This window comes from Furipterus horrens, unplaced genomic scaffold, assembly GCF_987537825.1.
Source record: "Furipterus horrens unplaced genomic scaffold, mFurHor1.1.pri manual_scaffold_1, whole genome shotgun sequence".
Classification (NCBI taxonomy): domain Eukaryota; kingdom Metazoa; phylum Chordata; class Mammalia; order Chiroptera; family Furipteridae; genus Furipterus; species Furipterus horrens.
In genome coordinates, this window is record NW_028327171.1 from 7,798,375 (window position 1) to 7,816,712 (window position 18,338).

Sequence of the window (18,338 nt, forward strand, 5' to 3'; positions counted from 1 at the left end):
GTGATAGGCCCCCCCAACACCACCTGGACACTCCCCGTTCTGCACACTTTATTAGCCACTCCAAAGGAAAGAACGGAGGCAAGGGGGCAGGGTTGCATTTCCATCTTGCGGTAAGTCCCGGGGAAATTAACTTATAGCCTTAGCAAGTAACAGACGAGGCTCTTCTGTTCATGCGCTCAGTGCCTCCCTCCTACGTGTGGACCTTGCAATTCAGAGGGACGTAAGACCCGGGCCCTGCCTCGAGGAATTCCAGGTCTGCAAAGGGAGACGCGTCCGAGAGCCAAGGCGTGGTGTCTCAGGGCCGCAGAGGCGCACCCGAGTGGAGGGCAGCAGGACCAGGCCGGGGTGGGGTGGGGGCAGGGAGAAGGACGCTCACCTCTGGGTGCTTGCGTCGCATGTGCCTGCTCATGGAGGCCCTGGTGGACACCTTGGTCCCGCACAGCTGGCAGCTCTGCGCCTCGACCTTGTCGTGGGTCAGCTGCACGTGCTTCTGCAGCATGTACTCGGTGACGTATTTCTTGTCACACACGGAACACGTCCACTGCTTGCCCACTTCACACAGACACACACACACACACACACACACACACACACACGAGGAGGAAAAGACAAGCACAGGTGATGAGCGAGGTTGTCCCACGGCCTGCAGGACAGGTGGGGAGGGTGCTTCATCCTGTGTACGTGCTGCCAGGACCATCCCCCGGGTCAGCCTGGGACGGGCACGAGAGTGGTCTCCCTCCCTCACTGAGTGTGGAGCCACGTCATTGCTCTGATATTTGAAAATTCAAGAAAAGATATCTGAAAGTTGTATTGAGCTGATTTTTAGGGGGCAGTGGGCTACCACGGAGGCAGGATGACACCAAACACTCCAAAAGAGTCTACATTACAGCGGCACCCAACCGTCGCCCCCTCCCTGCGCCAGGACTGTGGTATGCGGCCAGCCACTCCTGCAGGCTTCCCCCTGCTTACCTGTATGGATGAGCTTGTGTGTCTCCAATGTGTTTCTCTCACTAAAAGTCTTTCCACACAGTTCACACATGAAATCTTTAATCCCTGCAGGAAAAGGCACATTTACTTTCAGATGAGTCACAGGGCTTTAACTCCACACAGCGGGTGTCTTGTCCCTGACACATTCTAGCATTTGGAGAGGCTGCAGGGAAGGAAGATTGCTGAGGGACGGAGATAGTAAATGTTCACTTCTAGCCACCAGAAAACTGTGGCTTGGAAAATGTGCTTCCTGTAACCCGCTTAGCTTAGCAAGGTCCGCTCCTCAGGAAGGGAGGCAGGTCAGTTTTGGCCCAGCGCTCACAGGACTGCCAAACATTCTGAATGAGCAGAATCTGATTCCATGAGCTCTATTCTGAATAAGCTCATGACAAGGAAAGGCAGACACCACGTTTATGAAACTCAGTTGGCTACTGTTAAGGTTTCCATCAGCTTCATTCTAGACCCCAGTGCTCCTATTGGTCCCTTAGTCTGGGGCACGCATCCCACTTGCCTGCAACCTGGCGCACACACAGCACCAAGGTAGGGAGGCTCCTGCCAGAAACGTCACACTCAAATTCCAGCACCAGAGTAAGCTTCCACCTGTTCTCACGTCTATCTTAGCTCTCTCTTACACACAGATTTACCCATGTATATCTGTTTAATAAAAAACGGGCTCTCATTTGATGTTGCAGAGGCTGCTTTTCTTCCTATTGTATCATGAACTCTACATAAACTAACAGCATCTCATCACTTTCAATGGATGCATTTTTTTAGCCATTGCCCTAATCACGGACACTTAAGATGTCCCAAAATCTGAAATCAGCTTGTATACACCCCTGAGCCCCTGTCTGATCACTTCTAGGGCACACATTCCCGCAGGGAAACGGCTCAGCGGGGAAAGGGCCCTGCAGAACTGGCAGGTGTCGCCAGCCTTGGCGCTAGCGAGTCCGGCAGCGGCCGGGCACCTGTGCGCATGCGCAGTGACGCCAGCGATACGGCACCTACGGGGACCGGAAGCTTCCCGGACGCCCGCTGCTTACCCGTGTCTGCCGGAGCTCCGAGCTCACTCGACCCCGGGTGTAATGGGGGGCTAAAGAAAGTGAGAAGCAGCGGGGCGTTCTCTTCCGGGCCGTGTCGCCCCAAGACGCAGCGGGTGCCGCGCAGCCGCGCTCCGGCCGGGACTCACCAGTGTGCCGCTTGTAGTGCTTCAGCATGTTGACCTTCTGCGCGAACTTGCGGTGGCACTCCTTGCACTCGTACTCCTTGATGCCCTTGTGCAACTTCATGTGGTGGCGCAGCGCGTGCTTGGTCTTCATGCCTGCCGGACAGAAGCAGGTGGGCGCCTGCCACGCCCCGCCTGCGCCACTGTGCCCGTGCCAGGTCCCCTCCCACTGCGCTCGCGCCCGGGATCCGCAGTGCCCGTGCCCCGGACGCCCTGCCCCCATGGCGCCCGTGCCCCAGACGCTTGGGCTTGCACGGTTTCAGTGATTGCAAAGGGTGAAGGGGAAGGACGGGGCCAAGGGCTCTTCTCGGAAAGGATCTCCCACTAATGGGACAGGCAAGTTGCACCATTGAGGGTCCTTAGGATTTACTGTCAATTTACAGCTCAGCTCATCAGTGCCCGCCGCACCCTGGTGGTCAGCACTCAAACCTGTGAGAGCCATCCGTAAATGTCCCTAGTGTACTATCGTGACGCAGTGGGGTCATCAGGGAAGAGCAGTGCAAGCCTCCTGAAGTTTCCTGTTGTTATCGGTGTTGTAAAAGTAATGAAGGTGAGGAATAAAGCCACTTGATATTCTAGCGTTACAGTCTAAGCCCGAACTTTCAACCCACCTTTAGTTTAACTTTACAAAGTCAGCCTTTGCTGAAGATGTGAAGTAAACTACCACCTTACCCAGGCCAATAGAGAAGGGACCACCTGGTTCAGGGTGTGACTTAGGGGCTGAGGGGCTTAGTCTGGGACACCCAACTGGGTTGGCAATGCTGCATGTGGAGGGCCAATGCGATGGCCACGGGGCTGCGGGCAGGGGGCACTCTGGAGCAGGGGGCAGCGGTTCACAAGCAGGTAGCGGATGCGTCCAGTCCCACTGGCCACAGGCTGACCCAGAAACTGGCCTCTGCAAGGGGGTGGTGGGGGCAGGTTACTAGTACTGCCCTCAGTAACAGCAGTGGGAGGACCTCTATGTCCACGGAGTCCTCTCTTCAGCTGGTCAACAGCTCCCTTCCAGGTTACCTAGAAAACCCTCAGCCACGGTCCACGGGGTCGTGAACTTCACCCAGCTCCTGGGTGGGCTCCGAACCCTGGACCCAGATGAAGCGCTGGGCTGTGTGCCCTCATCAGTCCGTCTTGCACGTACAGAAAGGGATTCCTAGGCTATGGAAGGTAGGGTGGGGAGGATGTGTGTAGGCCTGGCACTGACTGCGGGGCAGCGTTTTTCCCTTTAAAAAAATCACACATGCTCATAGTGAACGAAAAAGTAAACTACAGGTGATAAGATGTTAGTCCAGTGGATGGCTCTCCCACAGCCTGCTCTTCCAGGGACACACTCCTGGGCACATTCTGGCCACGCACCCCAGGACCCTCCACTGTCTGGTCACTTCTGCTGGCTCCACCGTTTGATGTTGCCTCAGTATCAGGCCTGGCCTGACCACTGCAGTGCACAGTGCACAGTGCACACGACCCATGGTTCATAATATTCATTACAGACTCCTGAGCTCCTACCACAGCCTGACACTGTGCCAGGTACTAGAGGCTGAGCAGGGAGCCAAACAAGGTCCCCAGCTTTGCAGGGGAGGGACAGGCAAGCAAAGGCAGAGCGTCGCAGGAGAAGGGACGAAGAGAAGCAGAGCCCAGTGATGTGATGAAGACGGCAGGATGCTGGCTCATGGGGACGGAGGGGTGTCTGGGGATCCCCCTCCAATGAGGCATCTGAAAAAGTGACCTGGGAAAATGGGAGGGGCCGAGAGCTACTTGAGGGAACAGCATTCCTGGTGGAGGGAACAGCCAGTGCAGAAGCCCTGAGGCCACTGTAATTAATTGCTCAGTGTTTCAAACTGTCTATCCCCTGTCCCAAGTGGGGCAGCAGTGAACACATCTTTATGTAGCAAACACGTTCTGTACTGCAGACAAAAAGGATATATTTCTAGCAGTGGCTAATTGCCCAACTGCCCACACCAGCTGCACCACCAAAAGTCCACGAGCGTGCCTGCCTCCTCTCCTCACCAGCACGGGCTGCCCCCCCAAGCTGTGCCTGGCACAGCAGCATCTTGACTTTGACCCTTGATGGGCGGTCACTGTGGAGTTAGCACCCAGTGGATAATTGAACAGAAAGGAGCTGGTCTTTACTCTTTGCCCCAACCAACATCTCTCTCCCATGTGCATCTAAAGTGAACTTATTCTCAAACACAAAAATAACACATGGTTATTAAAAAAACAAAAACAGAAAATGCTCAGAATTAGACGACAAACTCCACACCCATCTTGCCCTCCCCATCCCAGCCAGTATCGGTGACAGTCATGTTTCTCTTTCCAGCTAAAAAGAAAAACACTGCCACCTGAGAACAGCTTTGAAATGCACACGACCGCCCCATGGTGGATATTTTAAAGCTCTCGATTGTGATTTTGATTCAGTCTGCATCACATTTACAATTTACTTTCGGAACATTGGTATTTTTTAAATATTCAGAATTCCCGCCTTGGTCGGTGTAACTCAGTTGCTTGGGCATCATCCTGCAAACCAAAGGTCACAGGTTTGATTCCCAGTCAAGGCAAATGCCTGGGCTGCAGGTTCGGACCCCAGCAGAAGTGTATGCAAGAGGCAACCAATCCATGTTCCTCTCTCACATTGATGATTTTCTCCCTTTCTTTCTCACTCCCTCCCCTTCTTTCTAGGATCATTAAAAGAAAAAAAAATTAAAAATACTTAGACTTCTCCAACCTAGAATGGGTCCTTTTTACAATATTTCTTGGAAGGCCTGGGGTGGTAGCGTTCACGCAGCCCACACGGCTGTCTCACCAAGTGTTTTTGAACATGAAGTGTTTCTGAACATGATATTTTCCTGTTATCCTCGGCCACTGCTGCTGTATATGGAAACCCACCGGGCGTAGACACCAGGTTACAGGACTCTCATTACTTTTAACAGCCTCTCACCTGAAAGTCCCAGGCAGGTCCTGAATTTCTAAGGAAAAGAGCAAACCCAGCAACATCATTTGTAATGATGAAGGGTTGTACACACAGTAACCCTTAATACGTAAGTAAAAGCGTCCGGTTAGAGGGTGCACAGGACTGAATCCTGGTCAAGGTCTGCAGAAAGACCAAAGCAATATTAACCTGTCCTGATATGAACAGATGTCCAAGATGTGTTTTTAAGTAAATAAAAAGCAAGGTATGGAAAGAACAGGGAAGCACAGGCACTTGCTTGTATGCTGGTGATAGTGCCATGAAAGCCAAAGGAGAGGCAGTATTACAGGATCACGTAAAATAAACGCGGAGTCCAAAATTTAAAACTCGTATTTACTGGAAGTATTCAGGACTCCTGAAAGAAATCTTTAAACTTTCGATATATTTCAAATGTAAAAGTAGTATTATAAGATGGGGCTCTGACTTCAGTGTCTGCCCTGGGCACCCCTCTCTGCCTTGCCAGGCCAGCTGAGCAGCACTTGGCAGGGGAGCCCCTGGGGCCTAGGTATGGTTTCTCCCTGCCCACCGGGAGGGGGCACTCAACAATGCCTGCCTACCTTCAGCCCTTCCCACCTCTGCGCTGCTCTACAGGCTCCTCCAGGTGGTGGGGAGGGCGAGGGGATGGGGAAGTGGTGAAGGGGCTGCAAGAGCTCGGGCACATGCTTCCACTGGAGCGGAGCCAGCATGGTCACCACTAAGACAGGCATAGGAACTGCACAGAAACTGCTAGAAATGTTCCCACCAAACGATTAACAATGGATCCTTTGACAAGCCTAACGGAGGCCTGAGGCGGAACAATCACTTTATCTCCCATATACCCACTTGTGCAAGGTTGGGTGCCTGTGTTACTTTTTCAATAAAATAATCTGCATGCTGCCCTGGCCAGAAGTGATTCTGGGAGACAGACAAGAACTGTGGCCTCTGTGGGAAGGAGCTGAGGGATGGGGGTGGAGAGAAAGGGAGTCTCTCACTTTCTGCTTTTCCGTGTAGTTCATTCTTTTAGGCTTTTACATGTAATGTTATTTTAAGTGGGCTAGTAGGGGTTATCAAGTGAGTGGAATTATGGGGCATTTGTGTTTTCTTCACACTTTTCTATTTAATTTTAAAAATGAAATAGAGGACGATGGTTTCACTGGCCATTTCTACCAAGCATTTAAAGAATCGACACCAAAAAATTAAAGAGGAGGAAACACTCCCAAACTCATTTTACCAGGCCAGTATTACCCTTACACCAAAGCCACACAGACACCGTGATAAAAGAAAACTACGGACCAATATCCCTGATAAACATAAATGTAAAAATTCTCAACAAAATATTAGCAAATTAAACAACACATTAAATGGATCATTCACCATGATCAAGTGGGATTAATCCCTGGGATGCAAGGATGACTCAGCATCCGCAAATCAATTAACGTGATATATACCATACTATAAGAATAAAAGATAAAAATCACATGGTCATTTCAATAGATGCAGAAAAAGCATTTGACAAAATACAACACATTTTCATGATAAAAATACTCAACAAATTGGGTCCAGAAGGAATGTTCCTCAATATACAATACTAACGACCAAATTTGATAAACCCACACCACAGTTAATGGTGAAAAGTTAAAAGCCTTTCCTTTAAGGTCAGGAACAAGACAAGGATGCCCACTCTTACCAGTCCTATTCCATTTAATATTGGAAGTACCAGACAGAGCAAATAGGCAAGAAAAAAAAAAAAAAAAAAAAAAAGGGCATCCAGATTAAAAAGAAAGAAGTAAAAGTATCTCTGTTCACAGATGACAGGATCTGATAGATAGAAAACCCTAAGCACCCCCGTAAAAAACTAATAAATGAATTGGGTAAAGTTGTAAGGTACAAAATCAATACACAAAAATCAGTTGCATTTCTATACACAAACAACATATTATATGAAAGAGAAATTTAAAAAGCAATCCTGTTTACAATAGTATCGAAAACAATAAAATACTTAGGAATAAGTTTAACCAAGGAGGTCAAAGACCTGTACACTGAAAACTGTAACACACAGATGAGAGAGATGGCAGAAGACACAAATAAATGGAAAGATATCCCATGTTCATGGATTAGAAGAATACTGTGAAAATGCCCACACTAGCCAAAGTGACCTACAGATCCAATATAATCCTGACAAAACCTCTAATGACATTTTTCACAGAAATAGGAAGACTGCTCTAAATCTTACGTGGAAGCACAGAAGGCCCCAAGCAGCCAAAGCAAGCCTGAGAAAGAACAAGGCTGGAGGCGTCACTAACCCTGATGTCTTACAGTACATAGCACAAGACTACAGTAATCAGAACAGTATGGTACTAGCACAGAAACAGGCATATAGATCCGTGAAACAACAAGAAAGGCAGAAATATACCCGCACAAAAGCAGTCAACTAATTTTTGACAAGGGTGCCAAGAACACACCATGGGAGAAAGACAGTCTCTTCAAAAAACAGTGTTGGGAAAACTGAGTATCCACACGTAAAACTGTACAGCTATCTTATACCACTCACAAAAATTAACTTGAAATGGATCAAAGGTTTAAATGGAAGCCCTGAAACCATAAAACTCCTAAAAGAGAACATAGGGTAAAAGATGCTTGATGTTGGTCAAGGCAATGATTTCTCAGATAAGTCACCAAAAGCACAGACAACAAAAACTAAAACAAATAGGTGGGACTCCATTAATATAGAGCTTCTGCACAGCAAAGAAAGCAATCGATCTAAAACTTAACTTACAGAAGCAGAGAAAACAGTCACAAACTATATACCAAATAAGGAACTAATATCCAAAATACAAAGAACTTACACAACTCAATAGCAAAAAAAAAAAAAAAAAGAATCCAGTTAAAAATGGGTTAAGGACCTGAATAGGCATTTCCCCCAAGACTTATAAATGACCAACAGGTACACAAAAATGTGCTCAGCATCACTCATCATCAGGGAGATGCAAATTAAAACCACAATGAGCTAACTCCTCACACCAGTTTAAATGGTTTTATCAAAAAGACAAGAGATGATAATGTTGGTGAGGATGTGGAGAAAAGTGAACCCCTGTTTACTGTTGGTGGGAATGAAAACTGGTGTAGCAACTATGCAAAACAGAACAGAAGTTCCTCAAAAAATTAAAAACTGAACTACAATATTATGCAGCAATTCCACTTCTGGGTATATATTCAAAGGAAATGAGAACAGAACCTTGAAGAGACGTTGACACGCCCATGTTCACTGCTACATTAGTCCCAACAGCCAAGAAGGAAAACAAGCTCAGTGTCCATCATAGATGAATGGATGAAAAAGACAGGATATATAAAATGGAATAGTATTCAGCCACGAGAAAGAAGGGAATCCTGCCATTTGTGACCTCATGGATGGATCTTAAAGGCAGTATGCTGAGATAGGTAAGAGAGAAAGACAAGTACTACATATCGCTTATATGTGGATTCTTAAAACAACGAAACTTGTGAAAACAGATTAGAATGGTGGTGACCGGGAGCTGGGGTGGGGGGACTGGGGAGAGGCTGTTTAAGGGCACAAATAGTAGATGAGTAAGTTGTGGGGACATCACGTACAATGTGGTGTCTACCGTCCACAGTAGTGTATCATAAACTTCAAAGTCGCAGAGAGGCTGGATCTTAACTGTTCGCAACACAAAAGAGAAATACTAACTATGGGATGGGACGGAGGTGTTACCTAACCCCACTGCAGAAGTCGTACTGTGGTATACATGTACCAAACCAATGCACTGTGCGCTTCACACTTACACAATGTTGTAGCCAGTTATGTTTCAATAGAAAAGGGAAAAGACAAAACCTTTATGGAATACAAAATTTTAAAGAGATCCTAATGGCAAAGCAGATAAACTTGATCTGCGCTGCGTCTGCACGAGGGTTACACCTGCTGTGCTCCACGGTGTGGCCGCTTGAAAGAGCCACGGAAGACCCCCTGGGCGAGGCCTCTGGATGCTTTTGGTGGTTTTTAAAAAACAGAAATGGGTTAAAATTTTACCATGTACTGGAGTTATCTTTTTTTAAATTTCACTTATTTTATAGGCTCATTATTTCGCTAATTTCACCCGATTAAATAAAGGTCACAGTGATCACTGGTCATAGTAAATCATTGTCTTAGTACGTAGTTGGTTGTAGTCGGTAGCAGTTCGTAGCAGAGGATTGCATCTACCCTCAGACCACATGGTGATTCTTAGAACTGTTTTGTAATTCAAACAATTACATGTTGTACTATTTCCCTGTTTTTAAAACAAGTTGTGCCTTGAATTCCTCACGTCTTTGTGCCTCCTGGACTACTCTGATGTTCTTCTAGATCCCTCCTCCAATGCTTCCGTCGCGCCGGGGCTCCCTCCGATGAGCGTGCTGACCCCCTCTCACTGAAGTGCCAGTTCCCACACAGACTCTGGCTGGAGCCCCGCGGCTAGCCCCCCGCCCCCCACGTACCTTTCCCGCACTCGGCACACAGGTACTCGCGGATGTTGTCGTGCACGCGCATGTGCTCCTTCAGCATGTCCTTCCTGGCGAAGGACTTCCCGCACTGCTCACACGCGTGGCTCTTCACACCTTACGGACAAACGCACCCAGATTTCAAGCCTGTGAGACCCGCACCCACGGTTCCAGCCTAAAGGCAGTAGCGGGGAGGGAAGGTGGCCTCCCGCCCGCTGGAAGCAAGGAGGCAGCCCTTCCACTGCCTCCTCAGAAACTTCTCTTAGGCTCTTGGGCACAGAGGAGGTCCCAAAGACCTAGAGGGGTGACGAGGCAGGAGGAGGCTATGCTGGGAGCGGACGAGGTAGCCAGGACAGGAGAAGCCAGAGACAAAGAATGCGATGCAAGGGGGACGGTGCATGATGCTCTGCAGGGAAGGCCAGGTCCCCCAGTTCAGCTCCAGGCCAGCGTCCTAGGGGAACACCTACCCGTGTGGATGAGTTTATGCCGCTCCAAGTTCCCGATGCTGTTGAAGATCCGCCCACAGATCTCACACGGGTGAATGTACCTGAAACCAGACCAAAGCCTCATGGCGGCCCACGGCCTCGGGGACCATCTGCAGCAGGGACCCCTTTCCTAAGCACCGTGATCAGCAAAGGTGAGACCAAAAAGGCACGACAGAGATGGCAACAGACATAAAACTTGGAGGGTATCATGGGCTTAATGGGAGCCCCCCCAACTCAAACCCATGTTTCAGCCCTAACTCCCAATTCCCCAGAATGTGACTGTATCTGGAGATTGGGCCTCAACAAGTAACGAAAATAAAATGAGGTCACTGGAGCAGGCCCTAATCCAGTATGACTGGAGTCCTTATGAAAAGGTGGAATCTGGACAGAGACTCGGGTAGAGGGATGACTACGTGAGGACACAGGGAGGAGATGGCCAAGTACAAGCCAAGGGCAGGGGCCTGGAGCAGCCGGAGGGACCCAGGCCTGCGACACCTTGATCTCAGACCTCGGGCCTCCAGAACCGAGACGATACATTTCTGTTGCTCAAGCCGCCCAGTCTGCAGCACTTTGTCATGGCAGCCTGAGCTGGCCACTCACTCGCTCAGGCTCAGAGCACTGATTCCAGGCTGCAGCCAGACTCGGGGCTGGCATTCAGGGACCCTAATCCCTGGGGGAAAGGCCTGTAATGTGGCTGCTCACAATGAGTCCCAGCAGGGGGTATGTGGGGCCAGGGCAGGACCCGTGGAGGAGAAGACAAACAGGCGAGGGACTTCCCAGGACCCAAGTGGAGCTCGCAGAGTGGACAGACTTGCCCGTTCCAGCACCGCCTCTCTGCACCTCCCCCGGCCACCACCCAGCGCTGCTGCCCGCAGCCCCGGGAGCCTCACTTCTGCACGTTGGGGTCCGGCAGGTTCTCGCGGTGGATGACCATGTGGGCGTGGTAGGTGGCCTTCAGGGCGAAGCGCCGGTTGCAGGTGCTGCAACCGTAGCCCTTCTCCTTGTGCACCTCCATGATGTGCTTCAGGTACTCCTTCCCGCGGCCGAAGGTGAGCTGCGGAAGGACACAGGGCTCAGCCCACGCTCAGCCCGGCCTCTGCGGCTCAGCACGCCCCGCCACGCACCGAGGTGCGGGGATGCCCGTGAGAGCCCGTCACCCTGGCAGGTGAGGAGGGGACTCCTAGGGGCAGGGACAGGGCCAGTGCCGGGCCAAACTGCAATGGAGGAACTTTGAGGAGTGGATCCCAGCCCCTCCTGGGCCTCCTGGCAGACCTCAGCCTCCCAGCCTCCTCTCCGCCCACCTGACCTCCCTGGCTCTCTCCCACGCTTGAAGCGGGAGAACGGCCAGGTGCCGGGACGAGCACGCAGGTGCCAATGCTCACAGGGAACACGGGCACCTGCACCACAGGGCGTGGGCTGCGCGTTCCAGGGCAATGGACCACAGAGCTGGGACCGTGGCCCGTACAGCAAGCTGCTGAATATGGAGCCCGGGGCCGCCTGAGGAGAAAACCACTGCCTCTGAGCAAGATCCCCCTTCCACGCGTGGGGCAGCAGTGGTGGAGGCCAGTGGCCTGAGTTGGGGAGAAGGAGAGGGGAGGGGGCCCCACCAGCAGCCGGCCTTCATGGAGCCAGATCCCCACCCAAGTGAGCCACACAGCCACACACAAACCAGTCAGCAGACTGGTTCTGAGAGGGTGGCCCATGTGACAGCAGCAGTGCGACCATGCGCCATCCCTAAGAAGCACGGTGACACGGGGCGGCCTTCCAGGACACCTGTGACAAGGCCCATGCAAGCGGGGCCACCGCCCTGGTCCAGGCTCTCTGGGCCTGCGCCCATGGGTGGGGTCCGGCAGCCCTGCAGGCAGAGACTCCTTCCCTGACGTTCCCGAGCTGTCGAGTTACCTGACACCTTTTGCAGCTGTACTTGTGAGGCTCCGAGTCTGCACTCTCGTCAGAATTGTCATCGTTTTCTTCCGAGGAGATCCCAATCTTGCCGATAAACTCTTCCCTTTGGTGGTCATCCATCAGCGCGATGTCCTGGAAGAGTCACAGGGTCTGATTTCCAACACGCTCAGCAAAGCTTGCCTCGGTCATCACCTCCAGGCAGAAGGCAGCGCCCTGGGACGGGCAGGACGTGCTACGGAGCACCCACCTGTGTGTCCCCCGTGCACAGTCACGGCCCGGCACAGCCGCTCCCCCCAGGGGCATGGCGCACAGCCCACTCCCTGATGGTAAGCCCACCAGGCCCCTGCTTGCACTCAGGGAATCGCGCCGATGCCCACTATGGGGAAGGGCAGGGAACAGCAGACTCCCTGCCCTGCGTGCCTGGGTGGGAGTCTGGTGCTGCCTCAACTAGGAAACGCCTAATGTCCCCGGCCTCGATGGTGGCTTCTGTCAGTGGGTCGGGGGTGGGGTGGGGGGGCGTGGGGAGGATCAGTAGACTCTAAGGCCTCTTTCCGTGTGACACGACTGTTATTGCCCTCAAGTTCCTACAGTTCCATTTACTGCTCTGGAAAAGACAGCAAGAAACACTCCAACAGTCATCCCACGGGCTAGAAACACTCAGGGGTGAGAGGTGTGCGGGGGGGGGGGGGGGGGGGCGGGCCTGGAGGCCGAGGGGGCAGCGTTTCAGGGGTCCGCTGCCGCCTTAGCCACGCCTTCCTATGACCACGCCTTCCTATGGCCACGCCCCCTGCCCGGCCCATTCTCAGGCAGAAGCTGCCAGTGCGCGGGGCGCTGCTCGCCCAGGTTCATCAGTAAGTAAAACCTAGGACCCCGCGGGGCGAGGGGACAGCGTTCCACGGGAAAGTTCACTCTCCTCTCTCCCCCTGCTCCCTCCGGCCGAAGCACAGAGGCTTCTACAAAGGCCGGGGTTCCGTTTCTTCTACTGTAGATTCTCACGCCGGCTGCAGCGGGATCCTTATTTCCCATTAGCAAAGAAAGGGCAGCCCTCTGCGAGGAGCACAGCCCGAGGAGCACGGGCACGGTTCACGGGCGCCCAGGGCCGCCGGGCTCGTCGCCTCCGCTGGGTTCATTTAACCCTCATAGCAACCCGCTCGCCACGGCGGGCTTGGGGCCTTCTCCCCGCGGGGAACGTGGGGGCTCGGAAGGGCGACAGGACCGGCTCCTGCAAGTCCCAGTGGCACCAACTCCTGCGCTGGGAGCCTCCCACATGCTCTCAGACCTGCCCAGCGAAATCGCAGGGGCCGGGAACTGCCCCCAAACAGTCACTGAGCTGCGGGCAGGTGGGTGTCTAGGGCGTGTGCTCCCAGCTTCACTGGGGCCTCAGCACCACCTGCCATCTCTTCGTTTTCCCTGGATCGGCAGGTCTCCCGCCCTGAACGGTGACCCTGCGTCCTCGCTGCCCCCCAGCTCCGGCAACCTCCTCACTTTCCTCAAAGGCAGGGAGGAGGGAAGCAAATGCCACCATCCCATCCACTGGCAGGGAGGGACTTTAATGGGCCCCTGCAGTACAAAGTCATGAGGACTCATCTGAAGAGGGGCGTGTGGCCGAGCTGACGAGTGCGTCAGAACGCTGGCCTGAGGGCCCGCCGTGCCCCAGCGTGAGCTAGTGGGAGAGGGCGACACTGGCGACACCTTGAAGTGGACGTGGATGTGGTCCCTGAGCACGTCCACGCGGAAGAACTTGCGGCCGCAGATCTCGCAGGTGTACTTCTTGTCGCCGTGGGTCAGCAGGTGCTTGTTCATGTTGCTTCTGCAGGAAAACACCTGTGGGCCAAAGAGCCGGACGTGAAGGAGTCTTTCACAAACAGCGGGCTTCACTGGATGAACTATAACCAGAAAAACAGTTTCCGTTTTCTCTTGAAAAGGTCAAAAACATCTGGTAATGTTGCCACATGGTGGCAGGCTGGGCCAAGTTGCCACTGGCTGTCGGGCTGTGGCCGTCACTTCTCCACTGTCCAGACCTAGCGGCTGCTGATAGTGTACCGTGGCTCCAGGGGCCCAGCACCTCACATGGACTGCACGTGGCTGACTCAGAAGCTGTACCCAGACACAGGCTGGTGGTCGCACCCCCCCACACACACCCCTCGTACGCGGTGGCGCAGAGCCCACTTGGGACCCCCTCTGCAGACCGGCCCAGCACAGTGCCGACGCGGGCCACCGCCAGACAGGGCCCGCAGCCCCTCTGATGGGCGGTGCACCTCTGGTCATATAGGGTCCAGCTTCTCTGATAAGGAGTTGGCCTCTCAGCTGGCCCACCTCAGACGCGCCCTGGACGGGTCTGCTCATAAGGGTGACGTCACCTTTGTTCATGCAGGGGGCAGGTCACGGCACCTCTGTGGCCAGGGGGTTGCTGGTGCTGCCACTCGGAAATGCCACAGGGGAGACCAGCACCAAGGGACAGAGTTAAGCCCGCAGGGCCTGCCACCTCCTGGTGCGCCCACTCCAGTCTCTGCCACAACCAGGAGCGCGCAGGTGGGAATCGTGGCAAAAAGGGAAAGGCTCTAAAAGAGAAACACCTGTTTCTCAGCTCATTCACTGGAGACCCACTCAACAGCAACAGAGCAGAACGACAAGTGCACAGATGAGTGGACACTGAGGGTAAGACCACCCGTGCGTCCGTGTCCCCCCTGAACTCTTCCCTTGGATGCCCAGGAGCAGCGCCCTGAGCTCTGACGTGAGGAAACGAGGAGTGTGTTTCAGGCTACAGAGCGGGGCGCGGGCGTTACCTTGCCACACACGGGGCACCCCGAAGGCTCCTTCTTGTAGCGGACCAAGCTCTCACTGCTGGCCTCCAGGTCTTCTCTCTTCACCCGCCTGACTCCTGCAACGCCCACCCGCCCAAGCGAGAGAGTCAGCATGGGACATCAGCCAGTTCCGCTTCCGCCCAGTGTCATTTCCACACAATAGGAGACAGCTGCCCACAGTGTGGGGACAAATGAATGAGTGGGTAGTGTCACTTGGATGTGACGTGGCCCAGCACTAACCCGCTGCTCCTACACAGGGAGAGAGGAGACTGCATGCGCCCGCGGGGTTCGGTGACGTGCTTCCTGCATCTGAAACATTTGGAAACATGACAGCAGCTAGCGTTTCGCATTTTACAACGTGGGAGAGTTACAATGAACCAATCAGGGAAGGTGCCTGCACCCAATGGGAAGGTTCAGAGGAAAGGCAGGATTCTCAGAAATGGTTCTAAGGAGGCAGACTAATATTCATCCTTCAAATTACATTAGCTGAATCAGGATTGGGTGTATAGTCAGATGGTTTTAAGGCATAATTATTCATAATGTGGATCAAAACGCTTTTAGAAGTTAGCATGAAATAGGTTATTTTTGACAAAAGGGAGAAATTCACTCTCACGGTCTCTTTTTCTACACATTCTGGGACATTCCTACATAATGTGGTGTGACTGCAGAGCCGGATGTAAGAACGCCTAAAAATAGGTCGTTCTCCACAGGCTGCCAGGTCGCGCCGCGCCCCAGGTCCAAGCAGGGCTCACACCGCACGCCAGCATAAAGGGGGAACCACAAGGCAGCCGCAGCGGCATCGGTCTATTCCGGCAGCAAAGGGCGAGTTATGTGTCACGTGTAAAATGACATTGATAGGTACAGGTATCTATCATCAGGAAACGCCCGACTTCTAGCGGTGCCGGCGGTGCCTCGGTTGGGACTTTACAAGGCACGATGGTCACCCCCACTGCACAGATGAGGAAAACGAGGCACAGTGGCATACCCAAGGGCCCCCAGTCACTATGCGTGGCTCGTGAGTCCCTATGTGCAGCACTGAACGAATCACAGAGGAAAAGGGGGTGGATCTTACGAGGCCACACGAGGAAGAGCTGGGTGCAAAAGCAGTGGCTACACTGACTCCAGCCCTGTCTGAGGAAGCCATGACGGTGCGCTTGCACGCATGCTTGTGTGGCACACTCAGGCTTCGCACACGACTCTGCTGACAAGCGTATACAGCAGGTCCTCAGATAATGTTGTTTCCGCAGAGCTGAGATGCTGAAGGAATGGAGGCCTCGTTTACATCAATTAGCCCGCGGCAGAACTGGTTCCGTTGAAGGTCATCTCACTTAAAGTCACAGAACCTGCCGACAGTGTTAACTGAGGGCTTAGCTATACTTCATTTGCAATTCTTTAGAAAATGATTTTTTTCAAACTTTTATGAAAAGATACTTTGCTCAGTGAGGGCTGGTCGGCCAGGGAGCAGAGTTTTTTAGGGTACAAATCAGGATTGCCAACATAAAAATGCTGCTTTTGAAGAAGGAATGCCTGGGCAGGCTCTTTAAGGGTTGAGGACGCACCGGGTGCTTCTCTGCTTAGTGCCCATGCCTTCTCTTTCGGGGTGCTGCTTGCACAGCTCAGCGTCGGGCCACCAGGTCCCCCAAACCTCATGTCCAGTTCTAACGCATTCCCTCATCTCACCCCATACCTGGCCCCACTAAAGTCCATCTAGCTCTTGCACCTGACCTCTCAGAGACCCACCACGTGGACAGGCAGCCCCTTGTGTCCCAAGCGCACTACAAATCACAAGGGCACCAGGGTCCCCACAGAGTAGGAGGAGCCAGGGAAAACAGCCACGGGCACCCCCGGGAGCCTCCACCCGGAACATTCTGCTCCCCGCCCGTGGCAGAACGCATACCTCGTGCACAATATCATACGTTGTTTTTCTCCGACTTCCTATCATGTCAAAAGCATTTTTTCATAATGTTAAAAAACTCTTTGATAAAAAATTTTTAATGACTGCATAACATTTAATCTTATAAAGAGCCTGGTTCCCTTAACTCTTTCCCCACTGAGCACTCAGGACATTCCCAACTGCTCCCATTAGCGCATGCTACTACGGGGCCTGTCTCTGCCTGACCTGAGTTCCCACAGCGCGATGACGCCGCTGGAGGGTGGCCGAGCCACACTGCGTCCAGAGCCTGTGACCACATGGGCACAGCCCCCCTCCAGCTCCCCCCACCCCCCGCCCCACGCCCAGGGGCCCAGCCCCAGGCAGGTGTGCTCACCTTCCAGGTGCCTCCTCTGGTGGTCAAGCATGACATCCTTGCGGTAGAACATTTTGTTGCAGACTTCGCAAGCAAACTTCTTGTCCCCGTGCTTCTTCTTGTGCTTGGAAAGGTTGCTGTTGGTGGAGAAGAATCTGAAACACATCTCACATTGGAACGTCTTGTCATCTGTTCAGAAAACAAGCAGACACGGTGGCTTTTAGGTCAATGGCACCAGAGGCAGGCTCCACGTCGCGGCTGTGGAAATGGCAGCAGGCGCAGGGGGAGGGTGGAGAGGCATGAGGACTGCACGGCCAGGAAGCGGTGGCCCCTGTGCTACTGCAGCTGCCTTCTGCCCAAGCGCCGGGCCGAAGCAGAAGTGCGGCTCACGCCTTCCACCACCAAAGTCCGCCTCGTCGTCGTCCGCATCCTGCCCCCACGGCACCCACTGGCCCCTTGCCAGGAGCCACGGTGCTCCACCAGGTACGCTGGCAGTCCCCACCCACTCCCTCTGTCCTACTGTGCCCTCTCCCTCCAGGCACCAAGGACGGCCCTCAGCTCTCCTGGCTCCTCTGAAGGCCTGCTCTGAGTGGGCACAAGCAGCAGGGCCACTGGGCACCTGCACTGCGTGGGCACCTTTCCAGCTGTCTGTCTTTGCCTGACCCACCTGGCCTCTCCCCTTGGTTCAGGGATCTCAGGGCCTCACACCCAGCCCCAGCCCCCACATCACCTTCCCCCATCCATGGACAGTCGTCCATGGGTCTGTCACCTACGCAAGCCCCAGAAGGCAGCCCTCACTGCCCCGGCCCTCCTGGAGCACCAATCCCAGAACTCCCAGTCCACAGATGCCCGGCAGAACTCTCCCCCGGCCCCCGCACAGGTGGGCATGACAGTGTGGGTCACAGCGCACATCCCTCCAGAGCAAGGGCCTCAGGACGCACCGCGCCATCCTCAGCTCTGGGCTCTGGGCTCCAGTCTGCTCCCCTCTCCTAGTGGCAGTAAACACTTGCCAAACACACAAACCTCTGAACCCGCACAGAAACCTGCTGTTTTCTGCAATGAATCTGATGGGGGTCTCACTCTGCTGCAGTAGGGCTCTGGGAGCATCAAAGGACCCCCACGTCCAGGGTCTCAGACTGGGCACTGCTGCCATGTGGCCGAAACCTTCCCTGTGGGGCCTGACCTGGGCGCTGGGGATGTTCTCCAGCACCCTGGCTGTCCCCCACCCCTCCAGCCAGCTGTGACAACCAAAATGTCCCA

At 53.5% G+C, this 18,338-nt stretch overlaps 1 protein-coding gene across 1 annotated transcript in view; it reads right to left on the reverse strand.

Moving 5' to 3' along the window:
• PRDM15 (PR/SET domain 15) overlaps positions 1-18,338 on the reverse strand; it is a 44,455-nt gene that overhangs the window by 9,387 nt on the left and 16,730 nt on the right. The window contains exons 11-20 of the mRNA XM_090271030.1: positions 17,100-17,267; positions 14,815-14,909; positions 13,721-13,852; positions 12,026-12,160; positions 11,014-11,177; positions 10,106-10,185; positions 9,636-9,755; positions 2,174-2,305; positions 970-1,053; positions 377-552 (exon numbers count right to left, since the gene is read on the reverse strand). Coding sequence (XP_090127156.1) covers positions 377-552; positions 970-1,053; positions 2,174-2,305; positions 9,636-9,755; positions 10,106-10,185; positions 11,014-11,177; positions 12,026-12,160; positions 13,721-13,852; positions 14,815-14,909; positions 17,100-17,267 — 1,286 coding nt within the window. The remainder of the gene's footprint in view (positions 1-376; positions 553-969; positions 1,054-2,173; positions 2,306-9,635; positions 9,756-10,105; positions 10,186-11,013; positions 11,178-12,025; positions 12,161-13,720; positions 13,853-14,814; positions 14,910-17,099; positions 17,268-18,338) is intronic.